Source organism: Anopheles maculipalpis, chromosome 3RL, assembly GCF_943734695.1.
Source record: "Anopheles maculipalpis chromosome 3RL, idAnoMacuDA_375_x, whole genome shotgun sequence".
In the NCBI taxonomy this organism is placed as follows: domain Eukaryota; kingdom Metazoa; phylum Arthropoda; class Insecta; order Diptera; family Culicidae; genus Anopheles; species Anopheles maculipalpis.
In genome coordinates this window covers 74,815,173-74,842,457 of record NC_064872.1, presented here as the reverse complement: position 1 = coordinate 74,842,457, position 27,285 = coordinate 74,815,173, and the positions used below count along the sequence as shown (strand labels likewise).

The 27,285-nt window shown below is 41.4% G+C and overlaps 3 protein-coding genes across 3 annotated transcripts in view; 1 reads left to right on the top strand and 2 right to left on the bottom strand.

Moving 5' to 3' along the window:
* Nucleotides 1–15,784, bottom strand: part of LOC126562574 (BTB/POZ domain-containing protein Tiwaz) — a 43,398-nt gene extending 27,614 nt beyond the window's left edge. Inside the window, exon 1 of the mRNA XM_050219122.1 lies at nucleotides 15,647–15,784. The gene's annotated coding sequence lies outside the window, so the exon portion shown is untranslated. The remainder of the gene's footprint in view (nucleotides 1–15,646) is intronic.
* Nucleotides 1–27,285, bottom strand: part of LOC126561821 (nucleolar GTP-binding protein 1) — a 331,194-nt gene that overhangs the window by 105,074 nt on the left and 198,835 nt on the right. The window lies entirely within an intron of this gene.
* On the top strand, nucleotides 11,550–14,621 carry LOC126560980 (leucine-rich repeat transmembrane neuronal protein 3-like). The gene is made up of 3 exons (XM_050216930.1): nucleotides 11,550–11,593; nucleotides 11,644–11,747; nucleotides 12,820–14,621. The coding sequence occupies exons 1-3, from the start codon at nucleotides 11,550–11,552 to the stop codon at nucleotides 14,619–14,621; spliced, it is 1,950 nt and encodes a 649-aa protein (XP_050072887.1).

Below are 27,285 nucleotides of genomic sequence, written 5' to 3'. Positions count from 1 at the left end.
ACCGCACCGCACGGTTCACTGTCCGCATCCTCCCTCCCACTTCCCGCCAGGCTTACCTCCCTTTGAAAACACTACCATCACAATGAATGCTTTTTCGCGCCAGAATCGCCGAACGAGCGAGAGCGAGATCCGGATCGCTCTATCATCATGATTGCATGCTCCTCAAAGAAAACTGGCGGACACGATAGCTCTTAGCACTTCGTCTCGTCAAACGTACGTCATGCACGTTTCACATTCACAAAATCAGGACGCTGCCAGGACGAAAGCAGTGATGGAAAGGACCGGCACAAAACAAAAAAAAAAAAACCGCTGTCACACCTGCGGCAGACCCATTTTGTAGCGCTTTCGGTTTTTCGGTGGACGATTAAGATCAAAATCGCAAAAATGACATTGAGCTGATCACACACAGTGACAGTGATTCGGTACGGACCGGCTGTCAAATAATAACGGCTGTCGTTCCCCTGCAGGGGGAGGTTGGTTATGGCAACGTGTCGCATACGTCCTCTTGCGAGTTCCGCGCGTTTGCCGACGGGTATCGTTGTTAATCAATAATACTTCAATCAATTGGCAGATATACTGAGAGTGCACCGCTCCGGAAAAGGGTGTGGTAAGGTTGGCGGGCAGCAAAGTGGTTAATTTGATTGAGAATAGTACATATTTGCGTCGAACGTTGGAGCAAGGAAATAAAAATGGAAAATTTCTAGAACATTGTTTTGTTGAATGGAAACATACCTTGCAAGGGTGCGCACTTTCTTTCTCTGTTTCTCTGTCCTAAACCCACCAAACGTGGGGAAATCCATCAGCATCAGTAGAGGGCCAACGTCATCATAGAACAACGACGATTGCCATTCGTGTTCGGAATTGAAAGAATTATGCACCCGGGGGTAAACAACATTGCCCGGGCGGAAAATCGAAACCCGGATGATAATGGGTTCTGTTGGGGGCCACCTTCACCCCCCTGGGAGGAAAAAGGGGGGTATGATGCGAAGGTGCGTAAGAGGGCATTGTTTGTTTATTTACCTGCCCGATTTCTAGTGCCTTGTAACTCTCTCTCTCTCTCACACACAAACACAAGCTCATCGACACATAGACAAGAGACTATCAACATTGGAGAGATAATCGATCGGAAATAGTCCTGCGGGGATTGGCACAAAGCTTTAATGGTTGATCGATTGTGGGTTAAGCTGAAACTGTTTCTCGAGTGAATCCTAGAATTTTTGATGTATAATTAAGTTTTCTTACAGTAAAAATTATTTAAAAAATACTTTGAAATCCTCTTTAAAAAAATCACACCCTAACAAACAGAAAAAAAAGAATAATCGGAAAAGCTCTATTTTTCTATTGATGCAAACAGTTTCGAGCTTTCGCAACACTCCTCTCACGGAAATCTCCAAGCCGGCTGGTGTAGAACAAAAAGACACGACACCAAACGTCTGCTTGCGCTCGTCATCACGTGGCCACCTGTTGCGTTTGCAAGGAATGTAAGGAAAATTGATGACTTTCTAGCAAGCGTGAGCAAGCAAGGGAGCAAACGTAACCCTTGGAAGGAATGTCGTGGATGGAGAGGAGATGGAGGCAAAAAAAATGGAAGAAAATTTATGTCACACAATGTTTGTCCCATGGCCTGTTGCGGACCGTGGCGTGTATGACAGTATGGAAGTTGATGACGCGATGTGTACCGTGCCTTGCCATATGTGTAACGGTCCATGTAGTTTATGAACTGTTGATAATTAAAAGCAGTTAAAGAAGTGGGTAAGGATAAACATATATAGTGTTCGAAAGTGAGGCTTTTTTTCTTCTCTGTTACTTTGCATCTGCTTTGTGCATCGGTGATTGCGTGTATTTTGAGGAGAATTGGAAAGAACTAATGGAGACGTTACTCACTACGCAGCATTAAATATTTATGATGTGAAAATGTCTTCATAAACTTGTTTAATGTGATGGTAATGCTGTTGCGATGGGATTTTGCTTAGAATAAGGAAAACAGTTCAAATAAAATTTAATTAAAAAATAAATTTAGGTTCTCAGGCTTGATCATGCTTAAACGGAGGATCCTTACAGAAAACAGCGGTTCGATATCTTTCAAGTTGAGTCAATTATTCGCGTTTTCGGTTTGTTAGTTTGACAGATTGTTCGTCCCTAACAAGGAATAAAATTTACCCATTTTATACGAATGTTTATAGATTTTGTTTATAATTTTCATCTTTTGTTATTATTATTTAATTCTTGTAATAAGCTTCTTCACTTTTTACCACACTAAGCGAAATAAAAACAGTTCTACTATGTTTTTTTCTTGACAATACGTTCAAAACGTATGAAATGATTCTTCTTTTGAAAGCTCAAAATGTTTTTCCAAATTTAGAAAAGGCCATTTGATCTTTTATTCACCTTTGAATTGAAATCAACTGACTTAAAACTGAACGAAAAAGCTTTCAAGAATGGCGAGACGGAATTTTGGTTTGCATAGCAGTGCTATTTTTCACTCAGTGAATGTTGAAAAGTGTCCCCAAACTATTGAAGAAATGATTGTTAAAACTTGTCGAGTGATAGCTAGCTTCCAATGCAGTCATTTTCTTTTGGTTGCCCAACAGCGAGCATAAAATTTCAATCAACAGGTCCATACAACAATTTTCATAGCTTTTCAAAGGAATCAACAAATCAAAACGCTGTCAAACTCGTACCTGCATTGGTGTGCGCCCCCTTTTTTTACCGCTCATCGACAGTTAACCATTACGCGAGGCCTGATCTGACAGTCAAGATGAAAGCGATTATTCGCATCCGATTAGACACCGGGAATCGCATCAACAACCGACCACGCGGTACATAATGAGGTGGAAAATTATAAGAATTTCTCGATTTGTGAGCTCACTTATCGCATGCCGAAAGGCATCAGTGTTGCGATCCAGAATCGCAGGGACTCCGGGACTCGCAAAAACGGCCCAACCAGTCAGTCAGCCGATGTGCACACGGTTCAGCTAATATTGACGATTATGCATTATTATCAACGGGTGCAATCATAAGCAGCATAACCGGGGCGCCCATCATCACAACAGGACGATCTCTAGCGTGAGGAGAAGCAAGAAGAAGAAGCAGCAGCAGGGGGCAATTGACGGTTGGTTTAAGTGAACATACCCCGCCAACCTCCGTTCCCCACCAGTTGTAATCAGTGTGGCCGAAAGGCAACGCGAGGCATGGAAGTCCTTTCGCATCGGAGCTTTCGCACTGGGTAATCAGCCATCGTTTATGTGTTGCGTTTGGGCTCGTGCCGATACGAACGAGAGCAGTGTGGTTGTGTGGTGCTTGATTGCTCGAACAGAGCAACTGATAAACCCCATCGACGGGTTAAGGACTTTTGCAGTGGATCAAAGCAAAGGGAGTGGAAAAACTTCCGTTTCGACATCTATGCTCCGTTACAGATGGCGTTTCGATTCCGAACCAGATTTGCGCCGCTGTTTGATGCAGTTTGAAACTAGAGGCCCCAAAGAGGATATGTCGGTGTACCTTTTCTTTCCAGGCAAGTGGGCAGTGCTGGTGCAGACTTGGCAACTTTTAACTTGCTCACCGAAAAGAGTTTTCTGTTCCTGCTGGTGATGGTATCGTTTCCATAAGGGAAGGGCGTGATTTATTCGCGCTGCTGACGACAGGTTGTAAGACGAAACAACACACCTATGGAAAACTCTCACTCGCTCTCTTTCGCTCTCTATCTCTCTTTCAAACAAATGATAAAAAGCCCTTTTTCAATGTATTTTACAACCCAAGTTGTAAAGTGAACTTTTGCTGCAGGAAGTGTTTTATGACTCCGCAAGGACCTATAATGTAAAGAAACTTAGAACTTTCCAAAGTAGTTACAACAATTCGATGTCGTCGTCGCTAGGTGCTAAAGAAATTTAACTCTATCTGTTTTATGTTTTCATGTTCATGTCATGGTGGAAAATAAAAAGAATCTTTTCTACATCAGCTGCTAAAATTGTGCGCCTGTTTGTATGCAATTTCAATGTTTCATTCGAATACATTGGGATCGAGAATTTATTTTCATTAGAGATGTTTTGGCTGCCTTTAAGTTTTGCTGCCTATTATGCGTTTAAGAGGTTATCTTTGGTTAATATGCTTTGTGTTATTGTTGAGAATTAAAACTTTATGTTAAGAATCAATAAAATACGAACGCGGACGTCAGGCATGCGAGCCACGGAAGTGCATAGCTAAACAATTCAAGTTTTCATGAGCGTTTGGGAATTTTTCTCACTTTGATCCTGGGTGATCCTGGTGCAACACAAGCTGCTCAATCAGCAAAACTGAGGAATAAATATCTGAACACCACCACATCCGTTGAACAAATAAGTAATTGCAATAAATTTTTTTAAAATTGTTTATTTTTATTTATTTAAAATTCATTACGACGGTACAATGCCGTATGATCAACAACAGCTTGTGATGATGAAATTATGTAATTATATTGGTAAGATATTTCCTCCTCATTCTTTGCCTTATCTTGGGCAAAATTGGTTCATTATTTTAAATTACAGTAGGAATATTTGTATTCGTTTTATTACTTAACGGACGCTGCATAGACATATTTGAACAATGATTCAAAAAGTTTAAGTGAAATTAAAAATTACACAAAGTTTTTCACTGCATGCACATAGAAATTACCATCAATTATTATTTGCTAAATTTGCTAAATTCAATCTCAAATGTTTGCAAATGTTTACAAATGTGTGTAAAAGTTGCTGTTGTGAGTTCCGACGAGCGATTGTTCCTTCTGTCATCAGAACAAATCTTTTCATGTAATTTGCCCTTTCTGGATTCGCTACGCCTTCGTTTCTAAGTTGGTAGCTAATCGAGCGTTTTGTGCTGTGACGAAAATCTCTAGTTGCACCTTGAGCCACACATTGATTCGACAGATCGTTCGTACGTGTTTGAACACCGGTGTGTCATTTCGACGATTGTTCAATATTTAATTACATGAATTACAAATATTCACCATGGGCGATATTGTTCCCAATGATCGATCGTTTGTGAAGGATTGTTTATCGATCCTTCACACCACTGTAGTACGGTGAATCCACCACTGTATTTTTCTTTTAATTGAAAAGCAAAATTAAAAAGATTTTAATTTCTTCATCAAACACAACAAATCTTCAAACTCAAGTTATAAGTCTTTTGAACATCTTTTCATGCGTTTAAAAATTCTTGTGGACTGCATTAGACACGTTTCGAAAGCTCGCGTTTCACCCGTCCAACCTATAACCAAAATCTGGCGGTCAAACTTTTCACGCCAGATCAAACGAAATATTGCACTGCAGACAGTCACGGGCCAAGCACATCAGGCACAAATGCGGCGAACTGCATCCATGTCCGGATTTGCTCTTTTAAGGGCTCCCTGCTTCGATGTGCAACGGTGTGTGAATTTTCCGGTGCGTGCATTTCCATTTCATTTGCGCCAAAAAGCTGCATCTCCGTGTAGGCATACACAAACACACGCGCAACATATCAAAATATCAAAATTTTATTCGATTTATGGTTGTGATGCGTTTGCTTGAGTAGAAATAATTATTTGCAAGCGTGCTGGATGTTATTCCTGCACCGCACAGTTTCAGGGAAAATTGTGCGCAGTTGGGTTGGGCCATGCGGGGAAAACGCTTTCAAGTTGGGTTGCCAGCCGGGTGTGCCGTATTCTCGTAACCTTTCTCGATCCATTGGTACGCTTTTTGGGCGACGTTGGCATTGGTGAAGCACCGGCACACGCACACAAACTCCACGATTATGCCATTCGGGACAATTGTATGCATTTCTGTGTGAATGTTATGCTGGGGGGAAGTGTTTGTATCGGGGTCTGCTGCTGGATACTGCGGAAAGGTTGCTGGCCATGGTAGGCACCAGGAATTGTGGTTTGTTTTATTGGCTTGCGAAATTGGAATTGTGTGTTTTCGGGGAGGCAAAATTTTGCAGCAATTCGGTAATTGAAAATCGGAAACGATGCTCGAGCGCGCGCGCGCTCACGCCACTGTGCTTTCGCCCGGTACGGATGCCCGCGGGCCCTCTTTTGGGGGAGGGGACCCAAATTTGGGGCTTCGTTTGCGCGAAGGTTTGAAGCGGTTTTCCCCCCTTTTCATTCCACAGGTGAAAAGCCCTCGGAGAGGCTTGGCCCGTTTGTCTGTGGATCGAATTCGAATCGAATGTGAATGTGGTGGGGGGGCAGCATGTTTTCCATGCGAGACGTGAGCCGATGTGATTAGGAAGCGGTTAAGGAGGAAGAAAGTAATGTTCGCAAGTAAAATTACAATTCTGTGGTAAATTATTTTCGAGCGAAAATCACACGACAAACCGTATTAAAGTTCGATAGAATTCCGGGGAGTGAAAGATCCAAATCGAGAATTGATGGCGGAGGTTGAGGGGATGCTTTTTCCCAGGAAACGTTTTACATGTCAGGAAATATAAAAGGGAAAATTTAATATTAATGTTTCACCCGGAACCCACAAAAAGGTTCGGGAATGGTGTGTGAAATATTTTCCAGCGAAAAAACGACACCACAGTCACTAATTAACCTATCGCATGATCATGAGTTATTGCTGTTTTCTGTTTGGGAAAGCTTTCCCTGGTCGAGCAATATCGCACTATTTGTTGTTTTCTTTGTCCCTTATGTTAATTCCCCTTTTTCCGTTTTTTTAACCTCAATTTAACGGATGATTCAAATTGAAGCGCAAAAAAAAGGAAACGATAAAATGCACCCGCGTAAATGCATACAGGTTATCACAACGCGGGCTCGCTGGTGCTCTGGCAATGAAAACTGTTTCCCAAGTGTGCGTCCTTGCGCTTAGGGTAGCCTGGCGTTGCCTAACGAACCGCCTGGCGCCCGCGAAACTGGTGCTCACACCGAATAAGCTCGTAAAAATGCCATCGAGCTTGCGATTGTTACAACTTTGTAATTAAGTCAGGAAGACGTCTTAATTACTTTTTAATTGCGATCACTCGCTCGCTCGCGCACTTTTGTCTGAGGTTTCTTCGCAAAAGCGAATTACGCGATCTCCTTGCATTGTGTGTGTGTGTGTGTACGGAATGGTTGACTGTTGCAGCATGCAGCAGCACCACCAACCACAACAACCACCCTTCCGAAAAGGACGCACTGAAATCGCCAGGTACAGGTTGAGCCGTACGACACTAGTGAAGGAAAATGTGTCCATTAATTGCACGGTGCAGCTTGCAGTTCTGCAGCTGCCCGAGTAGTACCGATGCAATGATTTGTTTGCTCGCGTTTGCCCGATCTCACGTGTGATCGTAATCGTTTAGCAAGAGAAAGAGAGAGAGAGAGGGGAAAAGAGCTCTGAAAAGGAGAGGAAAGGAGAGCGAAATAAGTGCACTGGACCACATCGTCACTCCGATGGCCGATTAACCTGCGGGATGCAGTTTTTTTTTTACCCGGCTGGTTCGTATCCACCCTTCGAAAGGGCCCGCCGGCTAGCAGGCATCGTAAGCAAGTTTACGAGGCACCATCGAGAGGTACCGAGGCGCGCTCAATACGCTCGAGGGCTCGATTTTGATATGTAAAACATGCAATCTTTCGGTCCACGGTGGTGGACTTTGTTTGTGTTGTTTTTTTTTTCTCTTCTTGTCGTCATTGACTGCTTCGGAAACGAAACGATGCAACGGGGGTGCCACGTGCTTTCCGGCATCGCGGAGGCTTTGCGCGCCATTTCGTAAGCATTAGAGGCGCGAAGTAAAAGTGCACCGTGGCGAAGCAAACGTCATAATGTGAAGTAAACGAGGTGCAGTAAATTTTTTAATAGGCTTGTGTTTTTGGAGCAATCCATGATAATGAGCTGGTTTTTCTTCTTTTGAAGGTTTTTTTTTTTTGGGAAACGATGAAGCAATGTTCAATGTCTTTTATTTTCAGGAAGTCGAAGGATGATTAAATTATAACATAGTGGAACACAACCATTCCGTTAATTAATATTTTTTTTTTGGTTAAGATTTTCAAATTTAAGTTCAAGTCAGTTGTAGAGACACACACTTGAAGCGATGTATATTGGATTTTTAGTTAATTTTCTCTACGCTTATCAATTTGTTGGTCAGGTCTAGAGTATTATATTTTCAATTCAAATACACGTTTTGCAAGGTTTTAGAAAGCCCTATGATTTAAAAATTTGAATGAAAACAGGCAATGCCACAATTACTAAAAATCTAAATTAAAAAAATCCAATTGTAGGACTTTATAAATTAAATATCAACGAACCAAAATGGTTGAATAAAATTCAACGTTTGTTCTAAAATAAATTTACTCTAACGCAGGTCGTCGTGAGCTACTTTAATTACTGAGCGATTTTTTAAATTATTACTTTTGCGGAGAAAAATATTTTTCCTGGAGATATGCTACTTGGAAAAACATGTGCCAAAACTTTTTACTAAAGTGAATGTAAAAATGTTCTAAAATAATCAAATTGTAAATTTTATTATTTTCTAAAGCTCCTTTTGAAATCATTTTTAAATATCTTTTCTACTTTTTGTGTTATTCGTAACAAGTGTTCGCATAGTTAAATAAAGGACTGTCGTCAGAACGTAAGCAAATGTTATGGTAAAAATGACGAAACATAAAGTAAACAATAAAACAAGACTTCAATAAGCAAGGTAAAATTACTCGCTAATACAGAAAATAATTTTAAATTCTGGCTTGAACTTAATGGTTTGCTTACATCAACTAAACAACCGTTGCAGTTGAACTGGCATCGAATAATGAACACCGTGTCCTTCAGTACCGATGCACCGAATCAAAATCGGTCCCATCGCCTTGCACACGCCTGTTGGCCATTTTCGTTCCCTTTCTCCTCTTCGTCCCATTCCCATCCCTTCTTCCTTTCTTGCCGCCGCGCAAGTCCCCGTCAACTGCGCTAGTGAGCGCAGAATTGTGCGGCTCCAGGCAATTCGATCCCGAACATACTGCCCCATTTGACAAGCGACCACGAAATTCTTCGCTTCTTTCCCCGCGATACGCGACGACGTGCAGGCGGAGGACGCAAGCTCAACACGCCCCCGAGGGCTTGTCGAGTGTTGCTGTGGATGGAAGCTCGAAGGACACCAGCGCGCCCAAAAGATGGGGAATTCTCTTGCCCGGCCAGAGAAAGAGGAACCAAACGCAACCAACACCCCGCGGGAGTTGGAAAGAAATAATGCGAGAGAGAGAGAGAGAGAGAGAGAGATAGCGAAGAAAAAATGAAAACTTTTCCGTGCACGTGGCCCCGGGCCACTTTATCCGGGGTCCTTTCTCCGTCCTTTCGCGATTGTCCGGGTTTCCGTTGTCTTGCTTGCATTCTGCCGTGTCCTTTAGCCGGCATTTCGTTTCAAACAAGGCCTCCGGCCGGCAGGAAGCGAAACACTCCGCATAGCCCAAAAAGGGTCTGGGTGGACCTGTGTGTTGTGTGTGTGTGTGATTGCTTCGAACCAAAAACGACATCATGATGGATTTTTTCGTGCTGTGACGGCTTTCTTCCTGGAGGCAACCCTACTCCTCGGCAATATCCTTACCGACCTAGCCCTGCCCTGCTCGTCGCGAAAGCAGAAAAGATGTCTCCGCTCATCGGCAAAGACTCCAAAAACGCCAAAAGGACCAAGGATTGGAGCGAGTGTGCATTTTTTCTCCCTTCCCACTTCTCCATTGCTCCTTTCTGTTCCGTGATCCTCTTTCCCTTCCTTCTGTGTATTTTTTTGTGTGTGTGGCAGTTGTGACTTGACGCTGGGCAGGAATTTCGGTTCAAACTCCGCTAGAACCGGTACAACGGTGTGGGGAGCCTTCGCACCCGGCGGGAGAAAGATTGCAAGGAAAAATGAGAACCGAACTGAAAGGCACCACGGGCCAAAGGCAAGTTGAGAATGTTTTATTTCAAGTTGTGTGTTGTGCGGAGGTAGTACGTAGGCTTGCGAAAATTTCACCCGAGGGTGTTTAACCAACATAGCGAAATGAGGGAAGAGAAAAAAAAATCTCAACGAAGAACAACAAAGTGAAATGAATAAAAAGTGGAAAACGTACCAAAAGTAAAACAAACCCAAAGAAAAAGGATACCTTCCCGACCGGCCAAGAGTGCTGTGAGTGCTCGAGACATTAACCAAGGAAGAGAAATTCTTGAGCGCCGCGAGGTAAAATGACGAAAATTCGGTGTACAACACACGAACCATCGTGAACCGTCGTGCGTTTGTGCAAGGCATCCTTCTGGAGGTCTAACGGATGGATCTCACATAATGCTAAAACACCTTCTGAAAAAGTAATTAATTAAACTAGCAAACAGTCAGCTTTGCACAATAACCCATTAACGCACCTTATCCCTTTGAAGGATAAATAACACACATGAGGTGGAATTCAAGCTGATCAATTCCTGGTGTTAAATAGAATCGGGATTAGAGCCAAATGTTTCCACTTATCCGGACCACTTAACACATTCACACCTCTCTTGTGAATTAAGCAAAGCTCTTTGAAGTGAGCACAACGCGTCCAACCACGTTCATACGCTTTGATCGTACGTATTATCATTCATTCACGCGTATTTTAGTACCGGAAAAGAAAAGCCCTTACTGGCACCTGAATGCAAAGATAGCGGGAAAAACAAACCAAATCCTGCAGCGAGCTCTGCTCAGTGATACTACGAAAACAGCGACAAATCGGCGGGAAGGAATAAAAAGCGTTCTTCGCACGTTTATTGGTGGTTTTTTTTTCCTTCTGTCAGTCAGTCTTGACCTGGCTGTGGTCATTCAGCCTGACCGACAGCCTGGGAGCGAAACATTGGTGATAAAATATTTTCGCTTCGGTACAGCAGATGCTTGCGTTATTATGGTAAGAACGGTAAGGGCAATGATCGCTTAATCTACCCATAGCAGTGTGATTGTTTTAATGGTGCAAAAAGTGATCGTTTTCAAAACGCTTGCACCAAAATTACCATTTTTAACGCTAAGGATTCATTAGTAATGAATCCATCTGATGAGATAAATGTGAATGTAAATAGAAATAATAAAACTACGTCTAATAGAAATCACAGAAAGCTGTTTTTATGTTGTATGGATGCATCTTACATATTTCAAACTTCTTTGACATTTGTCTTAGGACCTTTTTTGAGAAGTCACTAGAGTGTTATTGTAATCCTTTATTAATTCTATTGAAAATTATCAATTTAAATAAATTCTGGCGGCAACGGTCCTTTAGCACTGCGGTTCAAATATCACTCGAATCGTATCCTTGAAGTGACTGACTATCCTACTACGTAATATCACCAAGTCTTGTAAGCCATTCGATGTTCTGTGTGACCTATCAGGTTTGAGAAATTAAGATGTAGAAATCAAAAGGCTTAAGGATTTTGAGTAGTAGATAGTAGATGTTCCAGACTATCAAATGAGTGTACATAAATTAGAACTGTTGAAGCATTCAAACCTATAAGGTATGCTAAGGGCCGATACTACTAAGTCCTAAAAATTGCTTTCCAAAAAAATTCTAAACTAATTGTTTAATAAGGCGTTTCTCTTTTATCTCATATGAAATTCTTCTCATCATGTTGTAATCGACAAACGAGAAAATGGATGAATTGGCGGTTCTTAAGGTGGCTTTCACATGGCACAAGTACATTGTGGGCGCTCACCTTAAACACATAAACCTCGCTATGACGAAAGCTTGCATTTGCTAAATACGACATCTAGTGATGGAATTAACGTGGAGTACCATGGTGGTTCGAGCTGGCAACAACAGCTGACCAACCTCATCCCGACCGATGATCGTAAATTCTCGAATATTGACAACGCCGCAACAGGATACTCAAATGAAGTGAAGTCCGGAATAAGACATTAAAGTAGGTAGGAAAAGCTCAATTTAAAAAATCCTGTTGATCCATTAGAGAGGCATCTAGACAATGCAGCATGTTAAAGGAGTTAAGATTTCATGCATTGTTTTATCATGACGACGTGCATTGATTACAAAATTGAACACTTTTTTCTACATTTAATGTCATGAAAATTAAAGCACCTGCTACATATTTCGTCACTTGATGCCCATTACTTCACATAGAAACTGTAGATTCAAGATACCAACCGAAATCTTTTGCATTAAATATCGTATGTATGATTTAAATTGATGACAAAAAACTTTATTAGTTCCTGAAACTCTTTATCAGTCTCTCACTCTCTCTCTCTCTCTCTCTCTCTCTCTCTCTCTCTCGCTCTCTTTCCCTCTCTGATGAGCTATTAGTTCTCTCGGACGCCTAACTACTGATAGGACGTTTGCAGTTTGCACTTTCAGTCAGAACCCCAACCCTTCTTTATTGCATTCTTATCGCAAAAGGATGCAAACTGCATGCCACTTACGATTTCTTTCAATGTCAAAGGGCAGGTTTCGGTTGTGTATGTACACTGTTCCAAACATTACATCGTAATTTCAGCTCCTAATCTTTCATCCAGATCCTTTCTCTAATGATCGTTGCGTTGCGTGATTTGTAATTCGATGCGGTATGATGCAGCGATAAGGTATGAGAAAGTTTGTATACATCGAGAACAGCTGATGGCTAGCCAGCTACACAAAGCGGGAAACCTTTTGCTGATGATGAAATGTTTTCAAGGCCTAAGATGCTTATGACACAGGAACAGTGTAGACGAAACTGATAAGAACGCCCTCGTAAGGGTGATGGCAAAGTAATAATTGTCGCAAATGCAACCAAGCCCAATGGAATGATTTGTGCAAAGCACTGACTGACTTCCTGGGTCTGTCAGTTGGCATCCAGCAGCGAAACACAGCAAACACACCACTGAGATCGCTTGTGAGAGTCTTTTCTTTGTTTCAAAGATGTTTCTGCAAAGGTTTGTTTCAGTTTTTAGGAGGCAAAAAGATTTGTCTTGTGCTAATAATTACTTTGTATTGTTGTGTTTTATCTATTCTTAGAATAATTGTGATATTTGTGGCGACCATCAGTTTTATGTGCGTTACAGAAGCTCTTATCTATGAGTGTGATCATTACAGCTCTACTGGTGATTATAACTTGCGCCACTGCACGCTGCACGGTGTAACCGTTGTCCACGATGCAGAAGACGTAGATTTCTCATCCGAATATCCTCGCCCTTACTGGTTCGAGTTTCAGCAGTCACGTATGGAAGAAATTCCACGCTCACTGTTCACAACCTTTCCCGAGATGCAAACGATCGACTTGCGGAACACGGGCATCGAGAACATAAACAAGTTTACGTTTGAAAAAGCCAAACAGTTGCGCCATCTGGTTCTGCACGGTAACAGGCTCAAGGTGCTTAACAACTTCATCTTTAAGGGTTGTGATTTGTTGGAGTGGCTCGATCTGTCCCACAACCAGTTGCAGGAAGTGAAGGAGAAAACGTTCCACGATATACCGCTGGTGAAAGAGCTCTACTTGGATCACAACCGGCTGGTAACGCTACCGGAGGATGTGTTTGGAGAGTTACCGAATCTAGCCGTCCTATCGCTGAATGATAATTTGCTGACGACGCTTGGTGAGCGAATATTTGGCTACAGTCAGCTTATTTCTTTGAACCTTAACTTCAACCAGTTGCGAACAATTCACCTAAAGGATGCACATCAATCGTGGCAGAAAGTGTATTTGCGTGGAAACCTTCTCACAAGTGTAGTGTTGCCTTCCGTGGCTGTTGAAATTGATCTTTCGCACAACAATCTAACAACGATCGAGATCCCGTACGAACAAATGGCGGTAAAATTGCTCGATCTGTCGCACAACTTGTTTAACAATATAAGCAACATTTCGTCGTTGAGCAATCTAAATACGCTGGATTTATCGTTCAACTCGTTGCAATCGCTACCGTTGACCACCTTCCTGAAGATGAACCAGCTTAGAGAGCTTAATCTGGAGGCTACCAATCTGACGACCCTGGAGCACGGTATCTTCTCCCAGCAGTACAATCTAACCCGGCTTGATGTGTCTTTTAATAGGCTTCAAAAGCTCGATCTGACGGTCCTGACAGCTGCAGCACGGCTTGAACATCTCCACATCGACGGTAACAACCTGACCAGCATCCAGTACCAACGTCTTCCGGCGATGTTTCCTTCGCTAGGCTATCTCGGACTGTTTGCCAACTCGTGGAACTGTAGCTATCTCGTGGATGTGGTACACTTCTGTCGACAGCATTCGATCAAGGTGGAACCACTGAAAGCTTACGGCACCACACTGGATGCATCCAATGTGCAGGGTATCTACTGTAAGAGCACCCAAGAATCTGTGCTTCCCGTGGTAGCACCGATAGATCATCCATTGTCCGGTGGAAAATCGTCACCAGGCGAATTCACGAATGATCAGCTACTTCAAATGTTACGAGACATGAATCGGACAACGGAACAACTGCTGCACGAGATGGTACGATCGATTCATGAACGGGCCGGAAATGGTGGTGTGGTTGGAGCAGGAAGTCCAGCAATAGTGTCCGCTTCCTGTACCGAACTTCACGCGTACAACTATCAGGTGTTTATACTGTTAATTTTGTCTGTAATACTGATCATCAACGTAGGGTTTCTGCTGTGGATACAGCACAATGCGAACGTGCGCCGAGCGGTCGATCGAACGATCATCTTCCGACGCGAACAAGGCGCCTCCGTTCAAACGGCTCTGCACGAAGAGCTATGAAAACTTCTACTAATAATATTCTTAACAGTTGATTTAAAACCTATCGAATCTAGCCAATAAGGTAGCAAGTTACCGAGTAAGATTGAAAGGCCATCATTAAGTGAGAACATTATGAATACCCCGACACAGTTCTGTTCGATATTGAATACATTTTAAGTAAAACTACCAACAGCGTAGTACTGTTCCTTCCGGAGCGCTTCGGGCAATTTTCCCATTAACATCATCATTTAGTTATGATCACCGTTGCTCGTTTGTTAATTATCCATTTTTGGGTTCGTTATTGGACTTTTTTTATTTCGTCTTTTCGATGTTTTCCATTTGCAGCCTCACTCCCTCCAAAAAATCCTTTAATGACATCGAGCAACGAGCAAGATGCATCGGAATTTTCCCTCGCCTTTTCACCCCCGAAACCATCCGGAACGAACCGGGCGAGTTTTTATTTTCCCGCTTTTGTTCCCTTTGTTCCTTTTTCCCGGTACTGAAAACAACATAAACTCACACATACAAACACACATAGGAGTGCAAAATGGAGTGCATAAAGCGTCTCCTCTCTCGACCCCTTGTTCGCCGTTCGTTCGTTTCGCTGATAAATAAATAATGCTCCCTTGGTCGTAAAATTAATCTGTCGGCGGTCATTATTGTCATAAAATTATAATTAGCTTCCATAATGTGGGTGAACAGGTGAGAATGAGCCAACGGTGCAGTATGCATCCGGTGGTAAGAAGGAAAGATTTCATCTGATATTTGTGGGCATTTTTTCGCTGATCAATTTGTGTACTGAGCGTTGCTTATTTTCGATTTAAATGTCCTTACCGTGCCGCAAGGAAGAGCGGTTTTTTGTTGCGTGATGTTTGGAGCAAGTAATGCTCAACTGTCAGCATTTTCTTTACCCAATCATTGATGCATTTCAATTTAGGGTGTTAACTTAAAAATGTCCCGATTGCGCTGTTTGAATTTTATGTTATTTTAAGGAATTTTTGAATTTTAAAATACTCGATCGATTGATTGCTTAATCGCACACTTACCTTTTCAAGCAATTGGCCTCAAGGCCGAGTGCACTGCTCCGTTGCTCCAGATCGGCGGAGTACAGGTGAAATATGTCGAACGGAAAAATGGTGACAATTTTCGCACACCTCGGCACTGGATTTTAACTGATAACGGACAAACTGCAGCCGATCCTGCTACGATCTTGCACCTCTCACTGGTTCACTCAGACACACATACACACACGTTCCACCGCAGCAAAAACTAAATACACACCGGGAAAAATTTTTCCACCCTGCCCAATGTTGTCCTGTCCTGTACTACCAAAGAATAAGCACGTGAAATCGTTGTCCAAAACAAAACACGAAAGCGTACCGTGTGCGTGCGTAACGTGGCGGCCGGTTTCCCGTCGCTTGCTGGGAAATGCACTTGGCGCGAAGTCACCGAAACGACTACACGGACGTGACGCTCGGTTGGTCCGGTTTAGATACGCGCTCAAAACATCCATCCATGCACGTTCCGAAATCCGAGCGAGCGCCCGATGAGTGAGCTCACGGTGTGAACCGGTTCAACGGTACACATTGGGCACGATGGAATGAACGGAAGGGAATAAAATAGCCGTAGTTTGTAGACTAATTTAAGCTAGATTGATGGATTGAAATTGATGAAAAAATTCTTGAATCATTTTGTTATAAATAATCTTCAAGCTTAAACAGTGTTACATGATCACATCTTATTAAAAAATTAGCAATAATTTAGCAATACTTTGGTATAAAAAGCATCGAGTAGATGTTTATCAATGTTTTAAATTTTTAGTGTATTTACATCTTTATCTGGGGGTCTGGGGGACAGCAGGAATAGGGATCAATTCCTATTTGGACTACTCCCATCGCAGTGAGGACTGACCTATCCAACTGAAATCAATAGCTTTAGTGAGCCATTCGATAGCTGACATGACTTTGCAAATCGTTAAACCAAGAATAAGTTTTGGTTTAGTTTGGGTTTGGTTTGGGCACTATCTGTTTTGTGTAAACGGGGTGTCAAACAGCTGACGTTTCCCCCAATTCTGGATGAGATTGATACAAACGATAAACTTATAATCGAAAAACAATAAAATGAAACGCCACCTTATATTTATTAACCCCATTCTTGTTGAGATTTTAGCTACAGAAATAACTATTTACTGTAGCATTACTTGAACTGAAAATTTACTTAGAATTTCATTTAGCAGCTTTAAACGTTGTTCACAATATCTGAGGAGCCTTAAAAAAGACGTGACGTTGGCAAAAACTCATGATAATTCGTCCAGAAAAAAAATTATAAAAAACTCACTAACTGTAAAGAATCTTCTATAGTGCATTTCCTCACCAAAATTCGAAACGGTTCTCGTTTTCAACTCAGCATTGCGTACTCACCACCAGCATTCGTCGGCTGTATCTCAAGCATGCTCTCACTTCGGCTTCGGAACCGGTTCGCATTGCCATCAGCTGATGATGAAGGCGTTGCCGAAGCTAGCATAAAACGTTGACGCCGTTTATGTTGCTCTTGTTGTGGTTGAAGGTTTATGTTGCATGTTGTTTATATGCGTTTCCCTCGCCAAAGACGATTCTTCCACCGTCTCTCCTGTGGTTTGTTTTTCTTTCGTTCCCCACCTATTGTTAAGTGAAATAGCGCCCGAAAATGAGAAATTGCGCTGTGATTTCTAGAAGGTTTTTTTTTGTGTTTGTGTCATTGTGATTAAGAAATAAGCTGGATATTTTTAAAATTAAAATTTTGTTTATAACTTAACTATAAAAAGAACCAAATAACAAAGCAAACAACTATAGTCAGTGCCGTAGGTTCTATTTGAATAGATATGCGATACTAAAACAGCCGCAGCGCCAACATGCCTTGCAGCATGCACACAAATCTCTTTATTGAAAACGAATGCTTCGGGTATGGGTTTTTTGCTGTTGTTGGTGTGAACTAAATAAAACATGCTTTTTTCGATGCCAAATTGAAATGCACCGCTCAACGTACAACGTTCAATGATTTCGCCGGGGATTTTCGAGAAATACTCATCTAATGAGTTATGCATAATATTTTTGAAAGAAAAACATTCTTTTCAGAATAAATGTAACTTTCGATAAACAATATAGTTATAAACAAAACTCGGAGGACATAAACAGACCTCAATATCCTCCATGAACAAGGTGAACAATCCAATTAGCCGATAAATTCCATCACCTGTACCACCTCACATTTCACATTAATCTTCCACCGCAACGTACACCTCCTGAGCTTGCAAACAAGCGCTTCAGTTGACTGGAATCTATCCGAAGATAACAAATGGTGCTGCGAAAACGGGACAAAATGGTTCCGATACGGGCAACCGGTAGTATTACCGGTGGTGCTGTCATGAGTCGAAACAATCGCTCAACTACACGTTCGATACCACCGATCCCCGCAGGGCGATCGTCGGTTGTACGGCTCGAGCCGCGCTGTGGCATGTTATGAGCTCTCGATAGCCCGAAGGGCCGTAGGCCTCGGGCGAGCTATATATTATATTCGCAGACGCCGCAGCGAGACTCGCCATCTGAACGCGCTTCGCATCAGGCGTACCTTTTCAGCCTCGGGCTATGCTGGGCAAGGTCTCCCGGTTGGTCTCCCTGTCTCCCTGGGTTCTCCTCTGCCGTTCATTTCACTCTGCGCCTCGTTTAGGAAGTTCTACCCCGCGGGCAATGTGTGGCACTGGCTGGCATCTCATGCCGTAGAATGAAACAGTTCGTGGTGGGATTTTTTTTCCACTCTTCTCAGTTTTGGTTTAATTCAAATACCACCACCAGTTCCGGGTTTTCTGCATTACGGTCATGGAAATTCGTTGCCTGGGTTGTGAGCTTCAAAAACCTCCGGGCTTTTATAAAATAAATATATAAAAGTATGAAATATATTCCCTATTTTCCCCGGGACCGTTGCGAGAATCCGGCACTGCGTGCACGGGCTTCTCATCTCACGAGGCCGTCGGTTTTGTCGGTGTGTCCTGAGGCTATCGCCCAAACGCCAGAGCGTACACCAGAGTCTGCCAGAGTGTGTGTGTGTACGTGAGCGTGTGTACACGGTTTCGGTTGTTTGAGTTGTCAAGTCAAGCGGGCGGGGCACCGAAACCGGGAAACCCCGAAGAACCTCGAGAAACTCGAGAAGTGAACCTGCCCGCAAGCACTTTCCGAGCAAGGAGTGCGCACGGTACGCTGAACGCTGACTCGTTCGCCTCGGTTCGGTGTGTCCTGCAGGCAGGGAAAATTATTCTTCTTGCTGCGGATGAGCTTTTTTTCTTTGCACACAAGCTCGCTTAAAACAGCGCCAACAACCGGGGCAACTAGGAACGGTTGGCCCCGCGGGCACTCACTGCACTGGAGCGTATGGAAATGTACGGGGACCTAGAGCACATACACACACACATAGCTACACTCTATGTGTGCTTCACTTCCTGTTTCTCCCCGAGGGTTGAAAACGTGAGTGTGTGTGTGTATGGTGCGCTGCAAGATTGAGATCCAATCATAATCCTCGAGAGGAGACCAGAAGACTTGCACAAGGGGCAAAAAAGTATACATACACACGTACACATACACACACACACACACATACAGAGAAAAGGAGAAGAACGATCGTACTGCTGATCTGGGTTCGTCTATCTTCACCGACACTCGGGTTTGGCAAAATGGTTTCACTGGAACGATAATATTGCCCCGAGTGACTTGGAGCGTTGCTAAAGCTTATAATAAAGCTCGAACTGTATCTAGTTTCTGTGATCTTGGTATCAGGGATAGATGCAGGGAACAAGGGAAACTGGTGAGTTCCGGCTGCAGCGGGAAGCTGATCGGAATCGGTTTATTTTTCGCATTATTTATTGTGAGAGAGTTTATAAAATTGTTAAATATAATTCAAATTAACACGACAAAATATTTTGACAGTTCGGCGACGTGCCGCCGTACTTAATAGCAAAAAATAATAAAAATTCAAATCCTGTGTACTCAATCTTTACATTCCCGCCATTACCACAACAGCGTTGCTGGTGAATCGGTACGATGCTGAGCAGGGATGCCTAAAAATGCTGCAGTCAAGTGCTGAGCACATTGATTGTGTTGGGAACCCCCCGCATATAGGCTCCATTCCCACAACGTATTCGTGCCTTCGGACGGTAACCCAGCAGCTCGCGTACCATCCGCTACCAACAGTCTTAACCAAAAGTTTGTGGTCGAATAATGGTCGACGGATTTTCAAACTCCAAAGTGGCTATGGAGTCACCTTTCACGGATTCGCGATGGAAGTGGAAAAACATCACCAGCTACAGACTTTCATCGGACCAACGCTCGTCGCTGAATTTGCTGGTGCACAACAAGGCGTCACACTGACTGCTTCTCAACAGGATGAATCGGGCTCGCTCAGCTCAGATAGAGACTGTGGAGCACAAGTTTGCCCTGTGCGCTAGGGTGTCTGGTGCTTGGAGCATACTGATGCAGGCTATGGAACCCATCGTCTCAAACCACAACTTCAACTTCTCTTCCCTCTTCTTATCTATTTTAAAGTGTCATAAGCATAAGTGAGAGGATTCCCATTCTACGTTTGTTTGCCCTACATTATCGACATTGTTGGAAACCATCACAGCAATTGATGAAAATAACCTTAAATGTTCTTTGTAAACCCTGTACGTCATCCCTACATGTACCCGGCTTTTCTTTTATAAACAAGTTTTAAAATTGTTTTAAATGAACAGCCATTATACTAGAATCGTGAGCCGTTATACTAGAATTTAAATTTGTTGAAATATAAATTAGCTTAATAGGTTATTGTCCTATTACACTTCTTAGCTCAATCACAGAACAGAAAAATTTTCAAAAATGACCTTAGTTAACACGTTAGTTTCATATTTAAATTTTTTTCATCTCACGATAATAAATGTGGTACAATTTATGTTCTGTAGCGTAAAAATTAAATTGAAAATCGGGCAATTGGAACACAGCGTAAACACGATCACGGTATCACATATGTCATTGAAACCACCACCACTCCTTCCATCCACCCCTACCCCCCCTTACTCCCTTATTGCATTACAAGTTTAAGCTAATCAAATCTAACACACGGTACGCAAAAGCCACAGCCTCAGTTGCTGTGGTGCCCATTTCGTAAAACTTTCCTGGAACAAGCCATCGTACATCCATCGTTAAAAGAGCATGGGGGGGGGAGGGAGAGGAGGGGAAAAACCAGCCCCCGTTACGAAGAGTGAAGCGGGGAGCGCTGAAATCCGGAAAATTCATTTTGCAAATCACGTAAAATGCTGCGCTGGCTGCAATATATTACATGTAACATGATGAAGCTGGCCGTGGGATATGTAAAATTAAATATTTGACGCTAATTCAACAGCGCGGTTGGCAGAGCCCGGGTTTTTGGCATCGGGAAAAACGGCGACAGCCAGTGTTGGGTGGCAACATGAAAAGGAAAATAAATAAATAAGTAAAATGGAGGGATTTTTGGGGCTTTCGTAACGCGATACATATGAAAATCGTGCCCGTGTTTGTAGGAGCGTTGAGCGATGACGATATTTTGCTGCCCGAGTCTGCGTTTTCTGTAGAACTTCCAAACGCAGTAGGAAAAGTGAGGGTTAGCAAATCCTCACCGTAAAGTAAACCGGTTGCAATTTGCTGTACAAAATTCCTTGAAGGCTCAAAACAATGAATGAGCATGGCAAATGTGATAAAGAACCATGGAGATTACAGAATCCTGATTTTTGGTGTGAGTAAAACGTTTCGTCAAACGTTATAACGTTGTTTTCAAACGTATAAATAAAGCAAAAAAGATACTAAATAAGTTATTTGTAATTAAATTCGTGAAAAAGTTAGTCATGAATTAATATATTATTTGAATAAATGGTGAAAAAGGCGCAATACGACCAGGGCGTTCAATCAAAATAAAAAAAAAAACAAAATATTGTAAAATATCAGTTTCAGCTGTGAAATCATCACTGAAATGTAAAAATGATTTACGACCCGCATTAAAAATCCTCAATATATAACCACTTTAACCAACAAAAATAATTTCCATACACTTTCATATTCAGAATACAACACTTTATTATCCCTTTTCAACTTCGATACACATCTCGCCACGTTTAACCTAAGAATCTGTCAATGTATATATATAATATATATATGTTCATTTGTTTTGGTCTATTCAAAAACAGAATATGTACATGAAAAGGTTGGTTTTCGCTTTCTTCCATTTTTGTGTGTGTGTGTGTGGGAGTGTTTTTTTGGTTTTTGCTTTCTTTTCACATTCTTTATGCATTAGAATAGCATGCGCTTCGTTTCGATAGATTGGAGGCGGTATTGTATTAAAATTACTATTTACAAAACCATCGTCATCATACCACGGTGGACGAATACGGGTACTAACGAAGGTGTGCCGCAGTGGGAAAAGAAGAACTAGCGACCAACAATTAACGAAATTGTACAAACTGTAAAGCATGCAATCCGACTTGGAATAGATGGAAGTGGATAAAAGTGCGCGAAAGAGGGATTAAACGAGAAGAGGAGCGTTTGTACAAAAACTCAGACCGAAATGGACATTTCTTTTTGCATATTGTAAGAAAAACTAAAGTTGTAAGTAACAGAGGAGAAAAGAACAGAGAAAGAAACGAAAGAGCAGGTGATTTTTTGATAGTTCTTGGTAGGTCTGTTGAGAAGGTAAATTCGCTCATTCAATTTTGTTCAAGCCGGCTCATGCAAACTGGTGTTGGCGATTGACGGTAATTAATCCAAGCATCGGCAAACCTCCAAATGACGGACCAGGAGTCAAACAAAATTTTCCGCATGGCGTTCTAGTGTATTCCAAACCATTTCCTTTTCCATTCGGCTGATTTGCAAACTGTTTGTTCTTGTTGTGCATTCTTGTCTCTTTTTTTTCCTCTTGTATGTTTTTCTTCGTTTTTATTCTGCGTCCGGCAGTTATTGGTTTAGAGTATGGTTTCGTTAGTGTTTTTTTTTTCTTGTTTCACTTCGGTTTGTTACAAAAAATGCCTGTTTAATTAAATCTAATTGGTATTTCATACTTTGTGTTTTCTTTGTTTCACTTTGCTTTGCTTTAGTCGGTACACGCTTGTGGCATCATTTACTGATTTGTTTGCTCGTTTTCTTCATGCTTTCCGTGTTCTATCCTTTTCTGCTTTATTAGTGAGCGTTAATGAATGATTATGGTTATGTTCTGGATGTAGATTTACTTGCTGGCAAATCAGAGTAAGTGTGTGTTTGACGGTGATGTTTTGCAGTGTTAAGGGACATATCCCTGTGTTACATTACTTGTTTACTACCGCTTAAAACATTCTATCTACGCTTGGATTCATATTGGGGAGGGTTTTGGGATTTTTCATCTATCCGTTGTCCTTCTTGCTCCTTTCTTATTACTTTTCTCTAGAGGTATTACGCCAGTGCGCAGTGATGCTTATGTCCCCAAGGGTTCTCACCTTGTGATGTGACCTATTAGAACGCAATCGGAGGACCCGAGGGAGTGGTGTACAGATAGGTGGCTGTGAAAGTACATGGTTTTACTATCGAACCTTTAGACTCAGCTAGCAGAGCAGGTAAATCACTAGCACATACACAATCATCAGCACAGAGCTTTTTGGACAGAGTGGAAGCCAAAAATCTAATCAGAGCCGTATAGGATAAGGATTGGTGTGAAAACAGGCTCCTTCAACAACTCGTTACACTGTAACGCACGGTTACTAATATGCGCTTCGCTTTTATTACGTATACAAAATGCGTATTTCTGTGTGTGTGGCTTTTCTGCCGTCTACTTAACATTGAGCAAAAGGGTTGTGATCTTAGATCCCCATTCGCATCCTCATTTTAGTTCGCTTCCACACCGAAACATAGAACCAACTGCTCCAAAACAAAAAGGCTAGAGAAGCACGGAAAGATATTGAAGTCTCGCTTGCCGCTTCGCTGCCAAACATAATTGTTTATTTGTCCTTCTAAACTGTTCTGCCCTCTCTGCATCTTTGTGCTGCATTTAGGATGCGATGCTTTCATTCAATTAATTGTCTTGCACAACACTTGGCTTGGCATGCGTAATTCGTTCTCTATTTTCTTTTATTCTATTTTTCGGTCTATTTTTCATCTTTGTATTCTGTATTTTCAGTTTGTTTCTTCTGTTTTTTCTTCTTCTAATTGAAGTTTTGCTTTGGTTTTGGTTGTGTTTGTACTAAACTACTCACTACACACCAGTACAATCTACTGTATTAGTTTTTCTTCCGATTTTGTTCTTTATTTGTTGCTTCCTGCTGTGTGTTGCTAATAATGCAAGAAAACCTACAAATGCTCGTACACCTCCAGAAGGGAAGACAAACCTATAAGTAAACACTAGAAGGGGACAAACGTCTACAAGAGCACCGCTCGCTTCGAATAGTGGAGAATAGATTCAGTAACAAAGCAACGTAAGCAACTGAGTTTCAGCACTCCCGTTTTACAGCATTTGAAAAGCTTTCACAAGAACCATCTTAATAAAACACCACTCGCCCTTTTCCCCTCCAAGATTCTCCACCACGCGCTCCATTGTCCTGTTTGTGTACATTAAATTGCATTTTAAAATCGTAGTAACTGTTCTGTGATGTTCGATGTCACTTCAAGAGGGCTGTTTGTATGGCATGTGTGTGTGTGTTTTTTTTTACTTTCTTAATTTTACTTCTTTAACAAAACGATCCCGGTTGCGTTACCACTGTGCTGGATTTGTTTTACCACGAGAAATATTAATATAATACATTCATTCATTACGATTTGGATTTTAGCTTGATTACCTTTCTTTTTGTTACGTGCCCGTCGTGCCCATCAAAAACATGGGCACGGTTTGCACGTGTTTTCGTGTTTTTTGTTGTGTGTGTCGTGTGTCAGATTCGCTCCAACAGTCCAACTAGCTGCACTAGGTGAAATGGGAACCTATTGCTGCCAGATCTAGGAGTGTGTTCTGAGTTTGTATTACAAAGTATTCCTATCCTTTCTTTTTTTTTTGCATAACATAACGTCCGCTAAATGTCTTACACTTTCTGCTTTTACACAAACAACGATTCCGTGTTTTTTGTTGTTACATCCATTATTTTGTTTTTATTTTACTCGGTTTGCTTCGTTTTCCTATTTTCATTTCTAATTTTCATATTGTTTTTCTCTTTTTTTGCGATGCATTGTGGTTTAGAATTACGGGTTTAAGTTTTTTCATCTACTTCCCTTTTGTATTTGCTTTTAGGTTCATCCATCTACAGCAAATACCGGTCGCAACTTTCAAGTGGAGTATCGTATTTACCTTGCTTCGTTTTTGCTGCATACCATTACCATTGACAAAGGACTAAACTTACGCAAACGTTCACGTTGCACTTAAAATAATTGATAACAGATCAACTGTTAAACTGCGCTTAAAGAATCACTTAGTTCGCTTACAATTATTTCATAAGTTTGACTTTTTCTCGTCTTCCATTTCGATTCCTATTCTGCAATTCTGCTGCTTAAAGGAGAAAACTTTCAGCATCATCAACGTTTTGCTTTTGTTTTCAGCAGGCAAAACGAAACACGACCTTCAAGTCGTCTAGAGGGAAGCGGATGTGCAAGATTGGGCCACGTTTATCCATCCAACTGCCAACGGCCATCCGTGTGTTGCAAATGGGATACTGTAAATTCATATTGCGTTCCGTTTCGTTTAGCAAACGTTTCGATTAGCGCCAGAAAACTGAGTCCCACCTCCTAATGTATTTCGCCGCAGAGTCTTCACCTTTGACGATCCTCTTTTTATTATAGTTTTCTTTTTAATTCTCGTAATTACGTCTAAGCAGTAGGGATTTGGTTTTGTTTTCTCGTTTGTATTGAAAAGTTGCATAATCATAATGTTTATAACATCCATCAATATTTGATATTAGCCTTACAATTGTTTCCTTACGCTAAGCAGTTTTGCATTTTCAATCATTTTTTTGTGTGTGTGTTTGTATTCATCCACTTTTAATAATCCTCACCCTTGCTGCGATATTTGTTTCCATGCAATTGTTGTATTTTTCGCTCTGTTTATTTGTAATTAAGTTACATCTTATCATATACTTTTCGTTCTCTTTGTTTGATTTTCGTTTAACGTTTTGCTTCGCCCTTTGTCTCCTCCTTGTTGTCTTCCGTTTATTCATTCTTAAAGTGTGAGTGTAATTTTCTTTCCTTTTTTCTTCTACATTTTTCGTGTTTTACTTTTTCATTATCAATAAACAACAATCACGTCACGAGACTCGAATATTTTAAGAGTTTTTTTTTCTTCTGGTTTTTGTGTGTTTTTTTTTCACTTTTTCTTTTTAAAGTAGTATTCACAGATCTAGCTGGAAGATTGATTTAATGCATACGAATCGAAATGAAGAAGAGATTTTCTTGTGCCTCACCGCTAAATTCACATGCTTACACCTATAACAATTTTTGTTTTTCGTTTGCTTTGCGGAAGGATCTCGAAGGAACTGAAACATGCAATTTAATTTGCAAACATACACTCACACACACACACACACACACATACACACATGGTACACGAACATGAACATGGGTTTAACGGCTTCGTACGCCCTTTGACTTAATGGCTTACTTACGCAAAAAACAACACAAACACAAATCCTTCTTCTAAGCGGGAAGTTTGATTTGGTTTTTTTTTTTTTTTTTTTGGTTGGTATATCTACGATTCATTTTGTTAGCTTTTGTGTGTCTGTCTGGTGTTTTTATTTACATCATCATCGTTCGCCCATCCCAAGCTACGAACGAACGGGGCTGCAATATTTGCAGTGCAGTTTCACTAGTTAAAATCGATTTGGTTTGTATCAAAGAAAACTCCGTTTGCGATTTTCCTTTGCTGCTTTTTACCAAAAATTATTGCTTCCTTACGCTTTCTGTGGCAGAAAAACAATTACGTTGGTGATAATTGCGCCATTTTAAAAAGAAATATGACAGCTTTTTAAAATTATCTAGTCCAAAATAAAAATAAGTTCAATCAAACCACTAAACAAAAAAACCTCTCTAGCTCGTGTAAATGTTTTCATTGTCTTTATGAATTCGAAAAGAAAAACTTTTTGTCGCCTACCTCTACACACACACATACACACTTTTTCGTCACACTTATGTGATATGTGATATCATCGAGCATCGAGGGATAATTTGGTCTGCCTTTCGTTTAAAATGGGATTGCATCTATTGTAGCCGGGGATTTTTTTTTTCCAATCGGGATTGCCCGAACATTTACGGCTGTTTTTGTCTGTGGCTTTAGTACTTCTCTGTTTATCCGTTTAAAGCTATTTGGTTGTTTTTTATTTCTTTTTTTCTCTCGATTTTTTCCTTGATTTTTTTTTACTTTCGTTTTTCGTCAAACGTGCCACCCTTTTACCGGTCGTTTTAACGCACAGGGTAAAGGGACGGTCCTATTAGCTAACAGTATGGCTTATGCTAATGCTTAAACGCCTACACTTTACTTTCATTGAACGGCTATCCTAAAGGGAGTTTTGTTTCAAATGGAGTTACTGGCCTCAATGGCGTACCGTGCGGCCAATACCTAGTATTAATCATGCTACGCATCTCCGCCTTGTAGTAGTGTAATAGTAGTTCTAGTAGTTTTGTTTTGTAGTAGTGATAGTAGTAATAGCAGTAGC

What these genes read in the sequence shown, in the direction of transcription:
- LOC126560980 (XM_050216930.1), top strand. Translation starts at nt 11,550, where the DNA reads ATGGATGAATTGGCGGTTCTTAAGGTGGCTTTCACATGGCACAA. An exon ending in GTGGCTTTCACATGGCACAA is followed by an intron (nt 11,594 to 11,643) that starts GTACATTGTGGG and finishes CTATGACGAAAG; the next exon opens with CTTGCATTTGCTAAATACGA. An exon ending in CCTCATCCCGACCGATGATC is followed by an intron (nt 11,748 to 12,819) that starts GTAAATTCTCGA and finishes GTTTCTGCAAAG; the next exon opens with GTTTGTTTCAGTTTTTAGGA.